The sequence below is a fragment of the Colletes gigas genome, unplaced genomic scaffold, assembly GCF_013123115.1.
Source record: "Colletes gigas isolate AHSC1104 unplaced genomic scaffold, ASM1312311v1 Colletes_gigas_Sc00010, whole genome shotgun sequence".
Classification (NCBI taxonomy): Eukaryota; Metazoa; Arthropoda; class Insecta; order Hymenoptera; family Colletidae; genus Colletes; species Colletes gigas.
Window position 1 is genome coordinate 8,586,917 of NW_025106639.1, and position 23,827 is coordinate 8,610,743.

The 23,827-nt window shown below is 44.5% G+C and overlaps 2 protein-coding genes across 2 annotated transcripts; one reads left to right on the plus strand and one right to left on the minus strand.

Moving 5' to 3' along the window:
- Positions 1-1,876: 1,876 nt before the first annotated feature.
- Positions 1,877-10,271, plus strand: LOC122397976 (vascular endothelial growth factor A-A-like). Its single transcript, XM_043397513.1, has 7 exons — positions 1,877-1,898; positions 2,117-2,343; positions 5,545-5,650; positions 8,268-8,479; positions 8,557-8,667; positions 8,847-9,031; positions 9,895-10,271. Exons 2-7 carry the CDS (start codon positions 2,158-2,160, stop codon positions 10,052-10,054), a joined length of 960 nt encoding a protein of 319 aa, XP_043253448.1. The 5' UTR covers positions 1,877-1,898; positions 2,117-2,157; the 3' UTR covers positions 10,055-10,271.
- LOC122397975 lies at positions 5,924-10,997 on the minus strand. Its single transcript, XM_043397512.1, has 5 exons — positions 10,815-10,997; positions 10,400-10,569; positions 7,785-8,037; positions 7,264-7,694; positions 5,924-6,969 (listed from the first exon to the last, which is right to left on the minus strand). The coding sequence occupies exons 3-5, from the start codon at positions 8,024-8,026 to the stop codon at positions 6,464-6,466; spliced, it is 1,179 nt and encodes a 392-aa protein (XP_043253447.1). The 5' UTR covers positions 8,027-8,037; positions 10,400-10,569; positions 10,815-10,997; the 3' UTR covers positions 5,924-6,463.
- Positions 10,998-23,827: the final 12,830 nt, after the last annotated feature.

Below are 23,827 nucleotides of genomic sequence, written 5' to 3' on the forward strand. Positions count from 1 at the left end.
ACTCGGTAAACAACGCGGAAACCAACTACCGAAGTCGGTAAAGATACCTTGGAAAACTTATTCCTGTACCATTAGTGGAATGCAGAAAAATTATATCGATTATAGCCGCAACGCACGATGATGAATCTGTAAAAAATCGTTTCAAAACAACTCGCAATGTACACAATATGCGTTTCGTTGCAGTGAACCTTGGGGACAAAGATTCTACGTATAAAACAACGATCATCGATATTTTCGTCCAATATTTGAGATAGAACACGCGTCCAGCGTATGATCTGTTTGTTTACAATTATGAATCTCTACGATATGACGCGTATAAAATAGACCGTAGTTCATTAAACCAACTCTTATATCTCGTCTCTTATATAACCGTTAATTTATGATTAATTAGTCAGTGAATCTTAATCTTTGTTACATAATTCGTGTAAGTTTGTATTCAAATAAACCGCGTAGTCAAATCGAAGCGCACTGACCCGTATCGACCTATCGATATTGCGCTACGCGGAAAATGGCTGCCCCCAGAGCTTGTATAGCGAAGAATACATAACCTATTCTTATGTATTTTTGATATTTTATGTTCAATATTTCGAAGCAGATGCTATAGTGATTTTTAAACAATGTTGCATTTATGCAATGTGTTTGTTTTAATGTAAGCTTTTAAACAATGTTGCATTTATAAAAACTAATGGAAACACGCTGTCCTGTGTAGAGTTCAGGTAACAAAGTTTCTTTAAATGTTTCCTTGAATTACTACCAAAATTAATACTTGTTTGTACATTCTAGGTTGCAATAGAGAAGACAGAGTCTGAGCTCTATAACATAATGGTACGTAGAGACTGTGTTGTAAGTTTTGGAATATCAAACATACACATTGCTAATTGCTTTAAAAAATTAAATCTAAAATGATAGTGACAAAAGTACAGTATTTTGTACTGTTAAGCGACCTTCTTAACTACAAAGCCAATTAAAACACCTCTAATCTTTTAACCATCCAGTGAATTTGAAGAAGTCTTGCCTACCTTTTCTTTTTCATGAATCGATCGAATGTATTGTTCCAAAATAAAATAAGTAAAAACAGTTGTTGCAGTCTTACAAGGTTGTTCTCCGTCCATATTCCGACTATTTTCACAATCGGTATCGCACGAACTCTGTGCGTGAACTCACGTTCGTCCACAATATCAGCGTTTCGAACTTTACGCGTGAACTGCTACCTTGAGACATTGCGTTACGGAGGTCGATTCGAGATTAGTTTAATTTATACATGCAAATTAATACGTCCACGCCCCTCGTCGGTCCCGCAATCCTGCATAAAAATTCTGCTCGTCAAACGAGTCACTCATACATTAACACATTGTACGAGATTGCAGGGATTCGCCTGTCGCTCTGTGTATGCATGTTTTAAGCATCGACAAACATCCATTAATGCTTCAGTTTGTTCTGCATTCGTTTCAAAACACAGATAATGGTCTTATTCGTAATATTATTCGATAGAAATCTTAACGCTCCCAAATCTCTAAAGACCTTCGTAGAAACGAACCGAGCAAACTGGACGTATCGCGACCAACGAACGGATTCCGCAAGGAAGTTCATTATCACCGTCGTGCTACTTTGCGTTGCAATTGAGCTGGTTCCGGTGCAGGTCGGAAAAAACGTCTCAATGCTCACGGTAGATAACGCTACGTGTTATTGTTGCTTGCGTTCCGATAACGATGAAACAGTCACCGCGAAAAAAAAAAAAATATCCGGAGAAAAAGAGTGCGACGGCGGCACACGTCGAAGCGATGCGTCTATTGCGATTCGTGTGTGAGCCGGCGCCGCGGTGTGTGTGACCAGAAATACGCGTCGGGACGTATTCGCTTCGGCAGTCGATCGCGACGCGAGCGGAGGAACCTGCTCAGGTGTGCATACTCGCGTTATACCCGTGCAACGCGGGAGTGCAATGCGAACCGCGGGACCGAGTGTCTCCTAAACACGTGTCATCGACGTCTGTTTTTTTTTCTCTTAACTTGGAAACCGCTAGTGCCGATCACCGCGTACGTTCGACGACGATAACCGTTCGCGAAAGGAGCCTGCAGGCGTCAGCATTCTTTTTTTTTTCTTTTTTTTTCAATTCCAGTGGATATCGAAGAGCAACCGATACACCGACCGCGGGAGAACATGTCGCACAACAGACGCAAACCATTTGTTCTCACGATCGTCGTGATAATAATGGTTATCGGGCTCGTGGTGGCTCAAAGGGACACGAGATTGAGCCACGGCACCGACAGCTTCGTCTATCCCGGACAAATCAGACCCAGGAACGGGAAATCGACGGAGAAGCCTGACGGTGGCAGCGAGTTGTCGGTAAATCGATCGTTGAACACGCTGTTTCTACATTTTTAACGAAACGTTTCCGTTCCCGAGCTCTCCGGCTCTAGCTCCCACGTTTTCTCGGCGGCAAATGACGCGATTACATTGTCCGGCGTACGACGATCGTAGAGAAAGCGCACCATCGAACGCGACCAAGGTGAAGAACCAATCTCGCGTCGCGCGAATGATATCAGTGTCGTTGACTGGAATCCCAATCATTTTATTCCGATCGTCGCGAACGCGAGGCAATTCTTATCGTTCGAAGATATTGCGAATTTGAACGTTCCCACGACCGTAAAAATCCTGCAAAATTACGTGTCTTGGGAAATAGGCGGCGCGCTGTATCACCGGCTCTAGGATATTACGCAAACCCAGTCATCCGTATCGGTTGTGTTACTATAGTTTATACAAGCGACAGGTTAACAATGAACGGTGTCGCGTTTGCAGGAAATTGGTCGATTCGAGCTGAAGGTGATACAAAATTTTAGCGTTTAGAATCAACGATATTACCGCGTTGCATATGGATGCATATTGCAACGAGTTTTTTTTCTGGTTAACGCCCGACTCGTTTTTATTATCCTTTTTCTCGGATCGACTAACACTTTTCTTGAACGAATAGACATCGAAGAGACAGTCTCTCGGAAAAATTCGTGCTTTCAATGGTAAACAATGGTATTACGACATCCTTGACAACGGGGACGTATTCGTTTTTCCTTAAAGACCTGAATGACGTCAAAGGCCGAATACCGCTAATGTCAAGGATGAACGAGGATCGAGGTGGAAGCCTCGATTGTGTACGATACGCTTAGAATGCTCGTCACGATGTCAGCGATTCGATATACAACTAATTGTACGTCACTTGGCGTTTGTTAAAATACTCTGACGATTACCTTGCGATCCTTAACTAATTTTATCGGCGCTTTGCATCGCGGTTCAATTCGCGCAATTTTCACGTAATAGAGGAAAGTGCAGCATATTTGGAATGCTAATGTGTTTACGGGGAATATAGAATTATTCCAATTTTAATGAGAGATTCTAGACGCCAAGATAAGACGAGAATCAAGAATACCAATTTGTTGATTGAAGCTTCGTTAAAAAGTTGTGTATTGTAAAAGTAATTATTTTATTTAATTTCGCCGAAAAGTTTGGGCACCTACTCGAATTTTTTTCTCGAAAGTGAGTAGGATTTCGGGGGTATGTCTGTTCACCAAAAATGGTTGTATCTGACCCCAGAACCTAGAAATAATTTTTTTAGAACGATTCGAAATTTTTTTTTTCGTTGAGAAATTTTCCGGTTGGTATGGAACTTTAAACGTTAATAACTTTTTAACGAAGCCTCGATCAACAAATTGATATTCTTGATTTTCGTCTTATTTTGACCTCCAGAATCTCCCATACAAATTTTTCTAAAGAATGATCTACTTTCGAATAATCGATACTTAAAAATTGCTTAGCTCGACCGATTCGCGAACGAACGAATAGAAATTGAGGTTGCGCTTAATAAAATGCGCGTATAACGCAAGTGTTGCAAGGTGAAGCTCGTTCTTCCAACAAGGACAGCACAACAGCCTTTATTTCGCGGAGTTTACGTTCGTTTTGTCATAATGCAATTACAACAGGCTTATCGAACACACGTAGTATCGGTGAAAAGGTGATTCCTCGCGACGAAGTAAAAAAATATAAAATAGATGTTTTCGATCGATTGCGTAGTTTCCGAGAAAAATGACTTAAAAAGTTTTACGCAATCCTTAACAATTGGTCTTAATGTACGATTATTTTCCAAGAACTGTTAAAAATGTCGCCTGCACCGTCGTAAACAAAGCTGCGCTCTTCGTTTGAAATCATCACGAATTTAGTTTGCCGTTGTCGAAGTCATTTTCCGTATGAGTCACACAACCGTTGAGAAAATTTCATTTAATATTTTTTAGTTGCTCTTTCGAGGAATCACCGGATACCATTCGTACGTTCCAACGTTGTGACACGTTTGTACGATCACGAATGGCGCCGATTATCGCAGACAGCCTTTAAAAGTGCCGTTAATTTCTGATCGAAATGTAGCCGAGCTAATGATTCTTGGAAAGCACACTGTCTCCGAGTCACAACAGATTTCACGATTACGTAAATTCCGGTGCACGCGAACTGCTATCAGAATGCTCGACGAACCGTTACCGATTCCGTCCACACCTGTAGACCGTACTTCGAACTGACGCTCAAAATTAAAAGATAAAATGACATATCCTCGCGAATGGTCGAAAGGGAACGCGTCCATCGAGTTTATCGGCAGAGGACATTAACGCTGAAGCTGGTTCTTAGAAATCGGTTCGCCGTTTGCTCGTTTTTGGCCGTCCGTGCGATAGAGCTTTGTGTTCGAAACCTGTTTCAAGTCGAAGGGCGAACGTTTCAAACCCGGTGAAACGACTTTGCACGAGCTGGCAAGTTGACACCTCGAGCAAACGTGGATAAAGATGCTTTTAATGGCGATCTAAAAATAGGCACCGCGAAATCACGGATGATTGACCCACGATTGTTCCGGTAATCCTGCGACTTTGTCGCCAGAGCATCCGCGATCGTACTTAATGATTCACGGATCGCTCATATACAGGGAATACCCTGATAATTAACTAGAGAGGCGTTCCGTTCGATCGCGTTCACCTCGATCGCTTCGATATCTATTTTGCTAAGTAGCTCCCGCAGCGATTCTCAACTGGGACGATAAATTTGTAGAAATCGATGTGTAAAGATACCAAAACATTTGCATACTCGAATGAAAGGTAGACGATGGGAGAAAACGATAAGCTCGAAACATTGTTGTTAATATTACGCGGTACACCTGAACCGATGTCCCACCCGATCACCGATCGATTCAGCAACTCGCGATATGCATGACAAAACGCTGGAATTCTTAAGCAAACAGACTTAAAGGTGGCTGATTAACGCGCTCTTCGTAGAAAATACGTTTCACGTCGCAGGACTGAATGCGAAATACAAATGACCGGCTGCGATATTAAAACATTTCTGTTTTTCCCTAAATGGAGCAATCGACCGACGTGTAGTCTCGATATCGTTATCATTTGGCGCGATCTGAACCGGGAATACACGCGTTATCGGTTTGTCGGTGCCGATTAGATCGTCGGTCGATCAAGATAGCACGGGTGAAACCAACAGAATTTTCCGTTGATCGCATTATTTTTTCAGAAAATGCTGCAGCTGGCCAAGAAAATCGATTCCATGGATTCGATCGACGAGTTTCTGAACATCGTCCAGGGTGTACCAAAGTCCCATCTACCAACGTCCTTTCACAGTAAGTGAGTTCCGAAGCCTTTCGAAGCGTATTCTATTTCAAATATGTGTTTATGTTTCATAAATATCAATAAAGATTTGTGAGAAATTCCAACAGGAAGAATCGTATAGTGAAACTCCCTCATTAGCTTGCGAGATCCTCGTTTAGAATCTGTCATACTTAACATTCGTATGAAAAACCGGTTGATTAGTAACGCGTTAAGAAATAATACCGACGAGAAATACGATCTCGTAGATCGAACTTTATTCAATGAAATAATCGATAGAACGTTGGACAGTACCAAATGTACAAAAATACTGATCTATACCGGCGTGTATCGCGCGACGATGCAGAACCAGCTGCCGTCGCAAATCCTACGATGTTTAACGAACAAATTGTTGCAAATAAATCAACAACCACCCCGGCAAATATCGGTTGATTACATAAACGAATTATACCGAGCGGTGTCTCTTGGTAATTTAACTGTTTGAACGATGCTTCATTATCGGTAAATATGAGATCATTTGATAAACCGTACACACGGTCTCTAAACTAAAAAAGGTTCAATTAACAAAACAAATACGCGATAAACGTAATTTGCAACGTTTGATCGCCGTTGCTTTACGAATCTTAAAAGCGTAAAATCGCCAACCATTTGGTAAACAAACGAAATATAACGTAATCCTACAAAACTTTCAGAAGAGTTACATTAAAGATAATTTCAAAAAAAATTCGTGTTCCGACATTGTCTAAATGAGAACGAAAAGAAAAAATAATAATTGCCTTTTGATCGATCTTCTGATTCGACGAAAAGAAGGATCCGTTACTTGTTCCTTAGATTTTCGTCTTTTCGAACTTGCTTAAAAGATTCATCCTGCACTTGTTGCTAGCCTCGTATATGATCAAGTGGATCTGGTAGTTGAAGATGAACTTTTTCCTATTACGGTCGTGACAATCGTCCACGTCGACGCAAGGTTTGTTAAAGATCAGCTTATTATCCACGTAGTGGGGAACGAGTGTCGGCGTGCAAGGGTCTACGATCGCCAACTCCGTTCCAAGCTCCTTCAGAAAGCATTTGCGATCTTCGAAGAAATTCACGTCTTTCAAGAAACCACCGAAATCGTTCGTGTTCGGTATCAGTCTGTTGGTGATTTCATTGATCTCCTCTAGGGTGAGCAATCTAGCTTTCGGCTGGCCAAAACACGTCGTAGAATTTTTACTTTTAGAAGACGGTTCCAAGGCTGAACACTCGGTTGAAATGGAGTACGCAATTTGCAATTTGCACGGCCGCCTCCAAGTGTGAGCGCCAGTCGTGGCCGAGAAATACGCATTCCAAGCATCTGCGATCGAATTAAACATTCTCGTTACGAAATATTTCAGATTCTTTACGACACACAGCGGCGGCCATTTACTTACGTACAAATTCCTAATTTCTACACTTTGTATACTGTCTTGGAACGCTCGCAAATATACCTAAACCAGAGCTAATCACACAGGTAACGACCCAAAACATACCACGCGACATCGAAACATTTTAATATCTAAGTGAATGGCCGCTCTTTAATTTTATCTCGATTCGAAAGGGAGGAAACTACGTTACAATTTAGTGGAAGTACAAGTAAAATAGCTCTTGCCTCTTTTCCAATATTTGCGCGAGAATTCAATCTCTCCTTCGGCCTCCACGTACTTGATCGAGCTAGTTTCAACGACAGCGGGCCCATCTCCTTGACCACACTCTCTCTTGATGGCTTTGATGGTTGGTGCCATTTCCTCTTCCAATTTTATCCTATTAATGCTCCGCTCAATCTCCTCTATGTTGGTTGACGACATCTCAAGCTTGAAAAGATTGCTGAGATCACCCTCGCTTAAATCGTAGAACGTGTCGTCGTGCATCGCAATCATTCCCTTCGGATCGATTTCATTTTGATTGAAATCTACTATCGGGTCATTCTTCGAAAACACTTCCGATGACTCTTGGGCGGATAATTCACGTTCTATCGGGTTATCGTTATCGGTTCGTAGAGATTCCTGGTCGCTCCGACTTTGATACGAAAATATCTTTTTCCTGTATAAAAATCGACGATTACGATTTCTACCATTTCCTGGCGCAACGAGAACAATATCGTTCCGTGATCCTGTATTCGCGTGTTCTCACCGGTTCGAGCGTTTCTTCTTGTAACCGATGCTAGCGATGGGCACGATGTTCCTGAATTTGTGACGACTGTTCACTTTGTGAGCTTCCATGAAAGCGGTTACGTTCTTCCTGCCTCTGATCGTCCTGCCGAACCAATCGAGGACTACGTCGTTCGAGAGGTGGTTTTCTAAGCCGGAAGCAAGACCATCGACTAGGGCGAAGTAATTGTTCGCGAACGAAATAGCTTGCGTGTGCTCGTCCATTGCCTGTTCGCCTAAAAGAACGAGCCCAGGCTTTACCACAGAAAGCTCTTTAATTAGCCTATATTAACACGAAACCACAGAAACCACGCTGGAACGAACGTAATGGGAATTCTGGAGGGAAATTCTCTGACAAGTTCGAGGAGGGATTTTACTTTTTATTATTAGTTCTAAAGATGGTACATAGAATACATAAAATTCCCAAGTTACTGTTCCAAGATGTTTGTAAACGACTTGCTTCCAGGTAGGATGGGAGACGCAGGAGAGCGGTCGAACGCGGAACGACCAGTCCCGGCTAAATGTATGCCCGAATTGCAACCAGTTTCTCTGAAATTAGATAACGATCCTTCCACAGTCTACTTTCCCTCTTGCACGCGCGTCATGAGATGCGGAGGATGTTGCAGTCACTCGTTACTTTCCTGTCAGCCGGTCGCGTCAGAACTCCGAAATTTCGAGGTAAGCCACCGCCGTGTCGATAAATTACTGATAATTGCTAGTCACACGAACTAATTAAATATTACTCATGCTTCAAGGTATGGGTGGTATCGATGGATTATGTGAACGGACCGAGTTACAGGGACAAGCGAATCATACCCGTGGAAGAGCACACGAAATGTGTGTGTGACTGCAGAATTAAGGCGGAGGTAATTTGACGACAGCCGATAATTGGGATCTTCCTTCTTAAACCGGTACAAGTCGGCTCGCGGTCTATAGCTGACGGTTCGCGAACACACTTTCGTGCATGCGTTGCGGTTTTACTCGACCGAACGAGAATATCTCTACGTTTCAAAGCTTTTAACCGTTCGACGCGTTATCTTTACAGCATTGCAACGAGAAGCAGTCGTACGTGAAAGATGAATGCAGATGCGCGTGCAATAACAACGACGAGGCGGAAAAATGCTCGAAGAACAACGACACCAAGGTCTGGAATCCAGAGCTTTGTGCCTGTTTCTGCAGAGAAGAGTTGGACTGTTCCACCGGCTTTTACTTCGATCAAAACACGTGCAGGTGTGAGCGGAAAGAATAGGGACAACTACTGTGGAAATAAGGAAACTTTTCTCTCACTGCACTCCTACTCTTTCGCGTATCTTGTAAGCCGCACGCGTTGCACCAGATCTTTTCGCTCGACTCGCTAAACTAACAACCCCTTTTCTCGACGACTATACGTTCGATTAACTACTACGTTCTCGCAAAAATACGCTACTGCAATAACATACTTTAATGCTTCTGTGCTTCTATTTTTCTCGCTACCTTTGTAATCTGCTTTTCTATTCTGTAAGGTTACCGTAAATTGAAAACAACCGAAGCATGCGTCGCTTTCTTCAAACGTATGGATTCACCAACGTATACCGTGATCTTATTAACACTTGCATGCAAGTTTCACGCGCTCGTATATTCGAGTATGCTTTTATAAACGAAAATTATTAGCAAACATCGCTGGCTTCGTGATGTACCACTTGTTTTGTGAATACAATTTTATCAAAATAATTTGAAATTAATTTAAGCATACGGTGGGACGGTACCAACTTCTAATCATATTTTTATACAAACTAAAAAGTTGGTCTTGATACGGTAAACACGTAATACGTCGAGCTAATTTTGTTTCGCTTTCCACTCAGGCAACGTGTAAATCGTTTTAAACAAAAATTCATTACAAGTATTGTGTATATGGAAAGTGCAGCAACGTTAATATACCATTTAAGTAAGGTAAAAACGGTAAACTGACGATGCAGCATTGATTTAAAAAAGTAATTGGAATATACGAGCCTTTCGACAATCTAATGCACTTTGCACGTCTAATGCCTTAATTCGAATAACCGTTGATACGAAGAAATCATTTTGAATTGTATGTTCTTAAACGCGCGTTTCAGATGTCGACAAGTACCATTATCTAAGACATGGTTTCCACTCACAAAGGGTGCGGATTACAGATTTGGACAAACACAAAAACCAGACACTGTACCCCCTGTAATAGTTGCGTTAGATGCAGCGGATCCTAGAAGAAAGCCTAAAGATGACCCAGAACGTTGAGGAAGTTTCAAACTAGTAGACTGTATCGAAAGACTCACGAAACAGCTACTTTTAAAAGAACATGCTTGTAGCTCAACCCCATGCATCCGTGCCATTTTAATACAACACAAAACATGCAATTATAGTATTTGTGAGATAGTATTAATTTGATAATACAGGATTAAGTCATTATACTTTTTACATATCAAAAGACTTTGTGATATAAGGAAATATAATTATTTAAACGTTAATGTCTATATTTCTTCGCGTAAGGGTCGTACTTGGATTACCCTACAGGGAATGTTGCGACGTATGGCGAATGTTACAAAATATAAAAAATATAAAATATGTATCCCTTATTCATACCAATTACTCCTTATCTATTCTTGTTCCCTCCAACTCTGTTTGTATTCGCTCTATACTGGATTCCTTTTGATGCTCCTTAATGCTTTGATAACAAAGAACCACTGCTTTATTAATCTTTAAGACGGCTCTATACTTCTCACTTAAGGATGCAACAGATCCGGATATTTCGCCTAAAAATTCATATTTCGTTAAATAGGATCTCTCACTTTCGACTAACTGTTAACCGTTGTTGTTCTAACACGGATTCGTAGAATTTAATTTGCTACCTAACCTCGCTTTCATTCGTAATACAAGATGTATAGAAATGCAACATTTGAAATACCGATCTTTGCAACGCGTTCAAGAGAAAACACTTAACGATACGTAAAGACAACAATTAAATGATTAAATACGATTGTACAAATCATTCACTTACTAATGGACGATGCAATATCATCGATGGTTGATTCTTTCGTGATTTTGACACGTTTATACATCTCCTCCATTTTAATAAACTTACAACTTCGTTTTCTAAACTATCTTTCACGCAATTAAACATTAAAAACAACACGTTTAAACAAAAAGTATCGAAGTTTCGTCTCGACGGACATGTGCAACGCCAAATGGCGCCAAAAGTGCTCGAAGCAGCAATCGTAAATACGACGCGAAGCAACAAACTTACTAATTTTTATCAAAAATGCGACAAATATACAAAACACGAGATGATATTTTTTACTGGAACAAAGCAAACGATACCGGGAACAATTTATAACGTTATGCAAGAAATTACCTGTTCGTCGAAGTCACGCAACGTAGAAATCACGTCTACAGCCTCAAGCTTCAAAGGTCACAGTAACAGGCAACGTATTAAATTCGACATTCAACGGCCTCGCCTCATTTACAGTTTTTAACAATGTTTCCATAAAAACTTATCCTCGACCAGTGTCGAGGACACAAAAAATTTTACCAACAACCAAATACCGTAAGTATGTCTTCGTCGCCATCTGACGACCACTAATGAAATACAATATCTTTCGTACAAGGTTCTCCAGATGTCGCATCATGACGGATGATCAAAGTTACGTCTGTGCACACAAGTAATTTTTAACGAAAACATATTCCGTTTAATAAATACTTTAAATTTGAGAGTATATGCTTAACCGATCTACTGCATATGTCTTATGTAACAGTGGCTATTTCCAATCTGACTCGTTTTACCATCACAACCTAACCAAATCATTTTTACGAATTACCCAGCTCCGTTAATGAACCATTAAAAGTTATTTGTTCATCCACATTTCCACGGAAGCTGAATATCAACTTCGTCGAACTTATCGAGCAAATAATAATCCAATGCATAATGAGAGACCAAACACAACCATACTTTACGTACAAATTGCAGGCTTCAGTTTCATCTACAATGAGTCACACCTAGCATAGCCTACATACATACATGTCCAAACTACATACGTACGAGATATCTGTTTACCTACATTACAAGTTATGATTAACGTTTAATCGCGGTTTCTTCGAGAACTGTTGTTATACGTCTAATTGCTATTCTGGTTTGTCCCTAAGAATCTGTTTCTCCAGCAAAAGAATCTAACTCGACTCGAAACGATCATGGTTTACGGTTAATCATGGTCATCGAGATCACGCAAAAGACCTCGCGAGATCGGAACGGAGAAAGGCTCGGCGGATAATGTTTCGTTCGTGTTCGAGCAGCGTGTCCGCGCGCGTACTGGACGAAAGGAGAAAGAAGCGGCCAAAGCGAACGACGAGGCGCCGTTTTTTTGCGCCACCCGTTATAATTGCCGGGGCCCTCGTCACTTTTGCCACAGTGAAGTATCTCTTTCGTGCGTCGCCCCGCGAATCGCTCGGCGGCTACCTCAAAGCGATCTCGCTTCGACGAACAACCGGAGGAGGCAAACGAGAAGAAGATGGAAGACCGTAGACAGAGAAAACAAAGGCAACGGGCAACGTTCCGAGCCGGTGTGCGAGGTACTCTCGCTCGTCACGGAATTGTCATTGGTCGCGGCACGTGAGCGACTGAATTTGCAAAGCGCAAACACGTGTGGAGATAAACGTGTTTTCCGTTACATTTTAGTCGCTACGAAATGGATCAAGGACCGCGCGCCGCCAACCAAACGTATTACGAAATAATTGATATCTATCGTTGCGTAAATTACGCGGGAGCATCGAGCGCGAGTATCGATCGATCATCGATATCAGGGAATTCGAATTCCGCGCACGCGTCCTCGCGTCGACGGATAAAAAATTTCGTTCGAACGATCGAGCATCAAATCGTTGCCCCTTTCGTCGTGAAACGAACTCCGTAATGTACGATATTCTTTTTACGGGACGAACGATCGTTTATCGAAGTTCGTATCTAAATAAGAATTTAGCCAATCCGCGGATAATTATAGCCGGGGCTAGCTGTCGACGGCGCCCACGGCGCGTTTGATGCAATTTAATCGCGGTGCGCGTCGCGCGAACCGCCATTTTTTTTAGTCCCCGCGTGAATGCGGCTTAATTGCATTCGGTAGCGAGGAAGAATTAAAATTCAAAGAGGAATACAGCAGTGGGTCCCGAGAAAAAAACCGGTACCTCGCCTACGTATTTTACGCCACTTTCTTGCGTGTACGCACGCGCGTATCGCTATCCCGCTTCATCGCGCATCTCCCGACCTCTCCTCCTCAAGGACTCTCCTCTGGAAGGCCCGTGTAGCCGGTAAGAGGCTCCGCGATCGTAATACAGTAGCCAACACGGTGGTAGGTTTAAATCATATTAAAGCGCATCCAGGCACCGGGAACCGTAACCCTGGATTACTGCTACAAATCGTCCCGTAAGGGGAATTCCGCGCGCCAAGTAATTCAATCGGCTTTAAAGGTCCTGCTAATCACCGAAGAACCTCTCCTCTAATTCCAGGACGCCGATTATGCTTCGTGTCGTTCCTTTTCGCCGGACGCGACGCCGAAATTCACGCGAGATTCGAACAAATCGACTAAGAAACATTATCTGCCGCAAAGAAAACAAGAGGAACCTGTTTACTTTATCACGACTACCACGTCAGAGAAATTAAAATACTTCCTATTTCGTATTACTTAAAAGAAAATTAGTTAATTCGTTCGATTATTGACCATTTATATTAACAGTAAATAGTTATTGTTAACACATGTGGAATTGTGTGTTTCGTGGACATGTACGCAATCAATGGTGCGATTCTGTAAGCCTATCGATAGTCGAGAACAACAACAGAGACGAGGAGGTATGATAAAGTGGTCTCGTGGAAAGTTACGAAACAACGTGGGCAGCGACGGTAGAAAATAGCGTGGGTCGTGACGGTCTGAGACCAGGTGGAACGTGTTTATACAAGATACGACCTGATAAGACACCGGCGAAGCGCGGCGGAGAGCTTGCCTACGGAAGACACCAAATGACCAATGCCCAAAACCGAACGGGAAAAGCAAATTTAATTCGGCGCCCGTAAAACTATCATAGCGTCGAAACTGTTTAACGCTCAACGCATCGAGTTATCTCATGTCCATGTGTGTGACAAAACTTTTCACTATGGAAGCAGAAGAATTAAGTCTCAAGGTGAGATATTAACACGCACGCCACCACCACTCGGTTGGAATAATCGTCCACCATAGATCACGCTATATTCGTGGCGATCTTGTTAAACGTAGTGAATTACTACAATTATCTACGAATAAGATACTTGGTTTATTTATTGGGTCATAAAATAGGGAATCATTTCTGTCACGCACACGCGACGTTGGTTTTCTTACTATTTCCGGGGACTTTCGTTCGACCAAGCTGTTCAAATCACGTTCGAATTCGGATTGGCGATTAAGTTCGGCCATGGATCTCGACGATGGTCGTAAAGAAACTTCTCCCGGGAATTATCAGCCGAGGCTTAAGTCCCCCACCCGATACATCGGTCACGATTTTATTGCGTTCATTTACGAATAAGCCTATTGAGAAGCTAGACATTCATAGATGACACCTACGAGATTGGATAACAGCTCGTAGATCATCGCGACAAGTTCCATCCAAGACTCGATCCGTGAATCGTGACAGAAAGAATGCACGCCTCGATCTCGTATTAACATTTCTTTACGCGTTCCGAATCGCGTTAGAAATTACTCGAATCGGTCGCCCCACAGTTCGGAGTTAACAATGCCGATGATAGTATTTTTAGTCGCGCGTTAAAAACGAACGATACATACGAAAACGACAACGATATTTCTCGCGTTTCGTCGGCGGGTCGATTCGTTTCCGCGGAGCCGTGTCGTTATTCACGTATCCAATCAGTGCCAAGTATCGCCTTGGAGCTTAAATTGACAACGAAATTGGCAATGCAATTTACGCTGCAAGGGTATCGAGCATTTTTTATCTACACGCGATACGAGGGCCACTTACGTGGAATTGAGAACCGCGCGCAAAAAGGAGATACGATCGTCGATCGAGATCGGCGTATTTGCAATTATTACACGAATGTTTTCCCCGGCGGATATATGTAAGTCGTCCAGAAGCATCTGTTTCGAATCGGCCGGATCGAAAAAAGGAAACCGTGTTGCACGGAATGGTACGTACGGGAACAAAAATCCTGACCGCAATCGTGCTCGATTTATACGTGTCCGGCGGAGGAAAATCGTCGGAAGATCGTGCCAATTACGTCTAATTTTTTCACGCGATGACCAAAGCACAACAACGCTACCAACGCCGGCGGAATTACCTGTCCTTCGATATGAAAGGTATTCGCAACCTTGTTCTTCGCGTGTTGCGCGTTTATCCATTGAGAACGAACTGCCGATTAAGAAACAATAAAGTACAGAGGACTATCTCGATCGCTTAAAATTTCATAAGAGGAGAAATATTTGTGAATCGTGCAGGGAACTAGGCGTTAGAGAGGGAATCGCGGGGTCCCCGAGACGCTCAATAAGCGGCCCTTCGCCGAGATCCGAGTGCTCGTTTTGCCTTCGGAGGCTCTCCGCGACGCAGTATCTACGAGTCTATCCCCGACGCTAACAACTTCATCGAACCGACTTCGCACGAGCCAGTATCCGTTTTAAGAGGGCGGCTTCGCGGTACGTACACGATCACCATCCACGCGAGCAACGCGTTACCGATTAAGACCTTGCTCATATCGGGGCCGTTTTACATGACGCTTTACGCCGATAGCGTCGCGGGCAAACAGACGCCCCGACCAGGGGAGGAATCTGGTCTTGTGGGACCTCTGGAAAATTAATTCTCGGCGTTTTTCCGCCGGATGATTTCAACATTGCGAACGGATTACGCGTAACTTATTTCGCGACGATAAAAGCGTCCAGAGAGAAGTGGTTGGTGATTTGGTGGCAATTCCGTAATCGAGTCTTTGGGGAAAAAATCACGGAGCCCCGGTATCTGTCCAACGACCAGCTCCTCCTTACGCGCGCTTGATACGCATTGAAACCGCTCCATTAAATATTTATACCGAATCGCGTACCGCGCGCAGGAGACACCGCGGGACGAGATGCAAATTACAACAGCACTCGAACGCCGTTGGCTCTGCACACTTTGCGCCATCGAGACAGCGAGACGCGTACGGTGGTGTTGTTCGTCCAACCATGGCGAAACCGATTTATTCTTGCTACGCGTGTACGCGTATTGCTGCTTTCTGTTACTTGTTAAACCGAGTTTGTTACAAGAATTCGTCCCGCTGTTCGCGGTATCCGACAAAGAAACGAAAAAGGTTTTAAACGGTAGCACGACCTTCGGATGGCCTTGAGTACGAGAACATCAAAGATCGTTTCAAGGTTCGTGTTTGCAACGTCACCGATAATACCATTTAAAAAGAATACCAGCGTCCTTGTACCAAATTTTTCGTCCTCGATGTCGTTCGTCGCGTTACCACGGACCATGGAAACGATTTTGAGAAAAGATCGGATGGCCTGTTTCAAACGTCGCACCCTGTATACCCATAAAATCCTTTTTTCCCCCAAACCATCCCTAAACTTTTTCTGACGCGAGACTCGTCGTATATTCGTTAGCACGCTTCGATAAATATCTCCGCCAAATTTCGAAACTTTTTTTACTCGTTCTTTTTTACTCGACCTTCGACGACTGGGCTAGTAAAGAACATCTCTCGTGACATTCGGGATTCAACGGCCGGACCTCGAAAATATCCTCACGATGTCAAATCGATAATAAAACGAAGAGAAGGAAACGCTCGACCGAGAGTGATCCAAGAGATCGAGAGTTTTGTGGATCCGGATCCGAGGGTCGAATTCGATCCTGCATCTCGCGTGTCGAGACACGCTTCGTTGTCTTTTCTCTCTCGGTGAGCATCTCTAGATCTCACCCTCCCTCTCTCTAACCAATCATCCTCCGTCTCTTTCGCTCACTGACTCACTTACTCGGTGGAAACAAAAGGAGCAACTGGTGTGGGCAGAGAGAAGGGGAGGAAAAAAGGAACAGCGAAAGGGGCCCCTCCACGGGCCCCCTCTTCTCCCACTCGTCGAACGGAGGGGAAAGATCGAGAGGCAGCGAGCTCGACGGAGGGACGAGGACGCGAACAGGCGGGGTTAGAGGGATAGAGGGTGGAAAAGAAGGAAAGAGAGGCGCAACAAAAGTAGCCGTGACGCCGTGCAAAGCGAGCAAACCGAACGAGCAGCCGTGGAGGAAAAAGACGAAAAAAGCGGCCCTTCGCAGCAACGCAGAAGGGAACCAAGAGGGAAAGAAGAAGAAGAGACCGGCCAAACGAAGAGGGGACCTCAGGGATGTAAGGTGGAGACTTTCGTGCCTCATACGCGTTCGCCACGGATTAGGTCGAACCGCTCCACCGGAATTGAAAATTACCAAAGTATTTTCTCATTCAGCCGTTGACTTTACAACCATTTCCTACGCGTAGAGGAAAAATGCGATCCGACGAAACAGTGGGCACTGGGGAAATAATTCGTCTCGACGATAAAAAAAAGAAGACACGCTTCCTTGGGTTCGAAAGAATGGATTAAATCCGGAATATTTCAGGGACAAAGGATTACAATTTTTCCCCGATAAAAAAAATGACTCGACACGGAGAACCTCTGTGCCTTAACAAAGTCAGGAAAACAGATTGACCGCAGGCTACGTTTTATTTTTCTTATCGGACGCGCAACCGCAATGTCTGCACCGACTTCCGAGTAACTCGATCGAACGATTCTGTACCGAACTTTTCTACAGCAGAGACACCGATATTTCCGATTGGAAAATCTCGGCCAATTAACCCAGTGTTAAGTAGCTCGACGGCGGTGCTGGCAACAGGTACGCAGAACCGCTGAAAAATTACACCGGCCTGCACGTCCGTAGCGGAAACAAACGAAGGAGCAACGAAGCGTAGAGCGGCGCACTCGCATCGTTGCGGAACGCGAAACAGAAGAGTCAATGAACCGAAACAATTGTAAACGTCTCTCGAGCCGATATTCGGTCGCTGCGTCCCTGGACCGTGGCAGAAGAGATAAAGGGAGGAGGAAGAGGACAGAAAAGAGGAGAAGAAAAAGTCAGAACTGGCAAAAGGGGCAAAACCACGCCGCACTCCGTACACTCTTTCCTCTTCTGGCTCTCTGGTTAGCCGAGATCCTCTATACCGTATAGAGTGTAGTAACGTACAGTACAGCCAAGACATAGTACCACGGCGTGCGCATTCGACTTTTCAGCGTGCACGTGCACGTGTGTCGACCAGCACAATGCGCACCGGTTCTTCTTGTGTGCGACTATGTAGGTACCTGCGTGTGTACCACTTCGCCATCATCCTTTACGGTTCAGGCACTGCGAGCCATCGGAGAGAACCTGGTAAACGGTGGATGTCAAGGTCCTCCCGCTGACAGTAGCCAAATAACACGTCCGCGTAACATATCGACAAAAATTTCAGACACGCGAAACTTTTTTCAAATCTCGCGCCTTTTATCGACATTATTTCCACGCGGCCTTGCACACTTTTTTCCAATTACTTTTTCTCCTTTACGTCGAATAATAAAAAGATATCAACCCTTTATTGAAAAAAAAGTATCTCTACAGTTAGCCTCGCCAGGAACGAGTAGAAAGGAAATAAGACGATTCAAATCGAGGAAACAGTTATGGCCGTACCTATTTCGGTCGGTAACAATTAATAACTCGATGGGTAATATCGACGATAGGTAAAATTTTGAATGGACCATGGATTTTAAAAAATGTTTACAGCCAACTCGGTCTTATTAACGTGATATTGAGAGTTCGGCGAAGCTACTGTTCGCACGGTTCGTTCGGATACAAACGGAGAACCGATGTTCATTTTGTCGAACGTTCGCGTTAATCGAACCTCCCGCGGTTACTCGCGCATCGGGACGCGTCCTGGTCGATGCAACCTGCAGCTTAATGGAGCGATCGTTACGTGACACGATGCGCTCGAAAAATTGTTCACGGTACGTGAACTCGACGCGGAAACGCACGCAGCCGATACGAAACGAATCTCGCCCCTCGGGCTGTTCGTAAACGTTACCCGCGAAATTAATACGGTGCGCGTTGATCGAGCGCGAGTCCCGGGGCCCGAAACGAGTTGATGTAAATTGCCTAATTGTAAGTTCCTCCCCGTTCGTCGTCCTCTGGGTAGAGCGGATCGGTAGTTGTGTTCCCCGCGGTAGCCGTTGCACGTAATAGCATTCGGAAGGAAAGCAGGAGCAAAAGGAACGATGAAACGAGACGAAAGAGAAACACGAAGAACAAGAGAGGGGAAACGGATCGAAAGGGGGAGAAAAAAGAGATCAACGCATCAAGAGGACGAGAGGCTTACACGAGGTATACATCAGAACAGATTAAAATCGTCGAATCTTCCTCCATCTATGGCTTCGCCCGTCGAAATTGCAACCACCTCTCGATCGCGATTTCCCAGTCTCTCTTTTTAACGCGAGAGACGCTCGGAGCCGCGTTAATTTTTACCGTCTCAGGGAAGTACGACGCCCCAAATTCATCCCCTTTTACTCGACAAGTCTCTAAGTGAAACGCAACGGTGCTATCCAAACTTTAGAGGAAGCGTACTCTGTACGTTCCACCCTTTCTCAACGATCTTGATTTCTGTTTGCAGAAATGGGGCCCTTCTTCGGGGACAGTTTAATAGCTCGAAGAGTAGGGGTCCGTCTAGCATCTCACGTTTGTGATTTACACATCGTAAAGGCTACGAGCAAGACGCGGTTTGTCCGTGCGTGCATGTACGCGAGCCGTCTCTCGCGACCAGATTTGGCGCGACTGATTATGTGCTCGAGCTGCACGCTCGTATCGCGTCGATGGTGTTCGACCTGTTCGCGTTGTGGGCGAGTAGTATGCAGGAGATGTGACGTTACTGGTGCACGCCCTTGCGGAAAGGTCGACGAGTCCGAACTATGTATTCCAGAGGCGCGAAAGCCTTTCGATCGCCTCTGCCAAACGTATCGACATTTTTCTGCTTTTGAGAAATTAACTATTCGATACAAGTACTTCCCTGATTCCAAGAGCTATCATTTTCACTCTTGAAACACTAGACAATTTAAACAATTCTGGCACCTCGGTGTACGAACACAGGCATATGAGTCGAGGGTGGTTGGTGATAAAAGGAACGAAGAGGATGGTATCCTATCAAACTGCTCGAATCACGTACGAGAGATTTATCGGTGCGCGGATTTGCATTTTAAATATGCGAAGTGGCGCTGGATGTTAAGCCGCTCGAAAAGAATATTCCGCGCCTCCTTCTCCACCGCCATTATCCCTACCAGGTCGCTCCATTTTTCCTTATTTTCTTTGTACGGTACCTCGCGACGAACGACACCCAGGACCGTAACGATTAGCGGAACGGCGCGAATGCAAATCGGTAGACAAATTTCGCCTACTCTTTTCGCCGAATCGCGTGGTTTATTCTCGCGAAGATACAAACGGGTCTGTCACGGACCGGTAATTCCGCCGACGACTGACAGCCAGTCGAGATTCATTAACGTTGTTGGCAGCGATTCAACGTTCAGTAAAAAAAGAATACAATTTTCTTCGACGACAGGAGACGGTTCGCAGAGAACAGATGTCTCCGCGCGGTCAGAGGCACTTTAATCTGGTCCGCGTCTTCGAGGAATTACACCGACCGCAACTTGTAACCACCTACGGTAATTATAATGGCGGCGAAGGAAATCTATAACCGTTGTCGTACAGAAACGCCTAACAGCCCGTTCACGCGATACGGTTTTTCGCGTCGATTCGCTCGTTCTATCGAATCGGTAATAACCGAAGGCAACGTTCGCACACCTTTCTGCATGTATGAAAACGATTTGCAGCTCGAAGGTAAACTCGAGGCGTGCTCTCCTGCAGTCCGATGAGTCATTCTGCGGAATATGTGCAACTTTACTTGATAAAACTGCGAAACAGTCGGCATGGCAACAAATTTGTTCCATACCGAGAGAAGACTTGGAGGAATTGGACGACAACGAACGAACAAAGGACGTAGTTATTGCCACGTGTTATTGCCGATTCGATAAAATGGCGGAAATAAAGAAGAAACATTGGGTGACAAGTGAAATGCTCGAATGAAATCTCAGACTCTGTAGCTAAGGGAAAATCCAAGATGAAATATTTAGCGCGAAGATTGCTTAATTGCCCCGGCGATGCAAATGCCCGAATAATTCGTTCTCTTTTTCGTCTTGGTTTCGTTGGCCGGCGTTCACCGGTGCACTTTGGACATTTTTTTTCCCCCTCGAATCATCCTCGCCAGCTTTTTCTTTCCTTTATCAAGGCGCAATTTCGAGCGAGGCCGCGGGTCGAGTTTAAGGTTTTTAACTGGGAACGGAAAATCAATTCGATCCGCGCGCCATTGCTGCCAATTCATTCGCCGCCGCGTATTACGCGTGTCCATCGAATTGTATTCCGGAGTTGCAGCCGAACGACCGGAAACGGTACCACCATCGATCACGTGTTTTTGCCAGCGCGATAAAGTTACTTTGGTTTGCACCGGATGCTGCCTGTAACCATGGCAACGGCTCGCGTGGTTCCCTTCTCGCGGCAAGATAAACGAAAATAACAAAAAAAATTGCACCCCTTTTGTTATTTTTCTATGTTACGAACTGTATCCTCGTCGTTGTAAGGACGAACGACAGGAACTTACGGGATGACCTAATACTTCCAACGCGACCGGTTTTTATAGGTTTAATTGCAGCTTGGGAAACCGGAGGACGGTGGAAAGGACGTCTACCTTGTGCGAGGAGCAAGTCGGTATATAACAAGGTATCGTATACTGTTCGGTTACATACGAGGACTGCATTGATTACGACCATGAGAAAAACGTAATCGGATTCCCCTAGCAACAACAGTGTCGTCGGCGTTGGTAAGCCTAGAAGTCGATGCTTAGCGTACGGAGGGTGTCGAATGCCAAGACGAGCCGATAACAATCATCTCCGTGTAGACTATCCAGCCTCGTCACGATGGGGATCGAAACGGCGTTTTGTCGAGCCTCGGTGTCGTGTCCGCGTAATTTCAAGTTTCGATACTTTTTATCCCCGCGAGATCCCGGGATTCTTATTTATTTCTTCGGTTGATACGACGACGCGTGTTTCGTCTCCGATCTCCCCCTTTTTTTATCACATTTTTCCCGTCCGTGGAAAAAGTTTCCGACCGCGACATTACCGAGGATAATGGCTAGCGTCGTTAGACGGCGGTCATCTCGACTCTCGCTATCCCTGCGAAAGGAAGGGACGCGGTTTGACCGACGCGACTGGTCGTACAGGAAGATCTACGATTAAACTCTTTGCGCGAAGAGGAAGTGCATGTTTCTTGCGGCGATCGACTATGACAACGAGAATAGAGAAGCCTGACAGCCCTGTCGTGCACCGCGGATGACGTACGAGAAACGGGTAAAACCATTCCAGGAGAGATCGACGCAAATCGTTTCGAAGAAACCCGTAGAACGCGCTACAATTTGTTCGAAAAATTATTGCGTCGAGACGCGAGCAACTGACGTTTCTTCGTAGAAAATTTATTTCTCTTTTAATCCCAAGGAACTTCTATGGATGAAAAAATCGTTCGGTGTTTCGTCCGTCGATCGTCAGTTTGACGTCGGAGACGTTGTTTCGGCTCTTATGATAAATGTCTCCGCTATTAAAATGGCCTTGCCCGGAGAAGAAGCGTTCGTCCGACGAAGGAACGTGGGAGATCTTCAGATCGTGACTAAAAATGGCGATGCAGGTCGAGCCTTTTGCCGAGGGCAGATCGAGATCAAGAGCTACGGAATGATCGGTTGGAATCGTTTGCACAGTCATTCGGATAGTACGATCATAGATTATTTAATAAGAGAGGTTCAACGACGTTCCTCGACCGTGCATTGGACGCAATCTTCAAAAGATTTTTAATTGTTTTCGGTACGGATATGCCTCGCTATAACGAACTAGCCGTGAATAGTTGCGTTTCTCGACTTATTCCAGACTCATAATTTACAATCAGTGTAGCGGCTTCGCTCTAATAAACTAGACCATTTTAACGACGGTACCGCTTCATAGCGATTTACGATGGATCGTTCGTCGGATGTTTTTCGCGTGTCAAAATGACAGCTCACTGCCGAAGCGTCTGCGCGAATTACATATTACCGTAACGACGCATATGGCCTATTTAAAGGTCAGTTCCATGATTTCTCATTCGAGTTTCGGGGTCTCGTATACCGATCGTTCTGTATTCCATCCTCAAACCTCCTCGCGAACCGTTGCATACCGCACAATGACAGGTTTCCACACGGCGGAGGTGCAACATTTCTACAACAAAAGTCACTACCCGGCAATTACGATCTTTTACCAGAGACCTCTCGATGCTCGTTTCCTTTCCTGTCTATAGTTCTGGCTTTCACGCGAACGCTCGAGGTGTTCCCGCGCAACTACGGAAGCTCAATCACGAAACATTTTCCTACATTGCTCCCTCACGTTCTCGAAAAGTACAATTTCTATCGATATCCGATCGTAAACGATAGTAGTTTGGATTTCGTGTACGAAACTGACCGGAAAACCGGTTAGACGAACGTCTCGTTCTCGTTCGGAAAGTGCGCTGTTATTGAGAAACCGGCCATTATTTTCCTCCGCGCAAGAAGTCTTTAATAACTCGTTCGCAACGCGCGACGTCATTTTCTCCACAAAGAAACCATTTACGAAGGTGCCGAAGTAATTTGGACTGTTCCGAGAACTGTTACGCGCGAATACGCGAAAGAGGATTACCCTGATCGTGTTTCGCGAAAAAAACTTGTCCGCTGGAGTCCTCGGAGGTGTATAAAGTGTCGCTCCTCGAGACAAAAGGCACCAAGGTACCAAGGTAGTTGCTCGCTTGTTCGCAACAAACTTTGCTCCGAGCTCGAAAGACGAAACGAGGAATAAAATCAAATACGAACACGATCCCCCAAGTTTCGTCTTGGAAAAAATGGAATTGTTTCGTTGGAAATCATAGGACAGAACGAACCAGTAT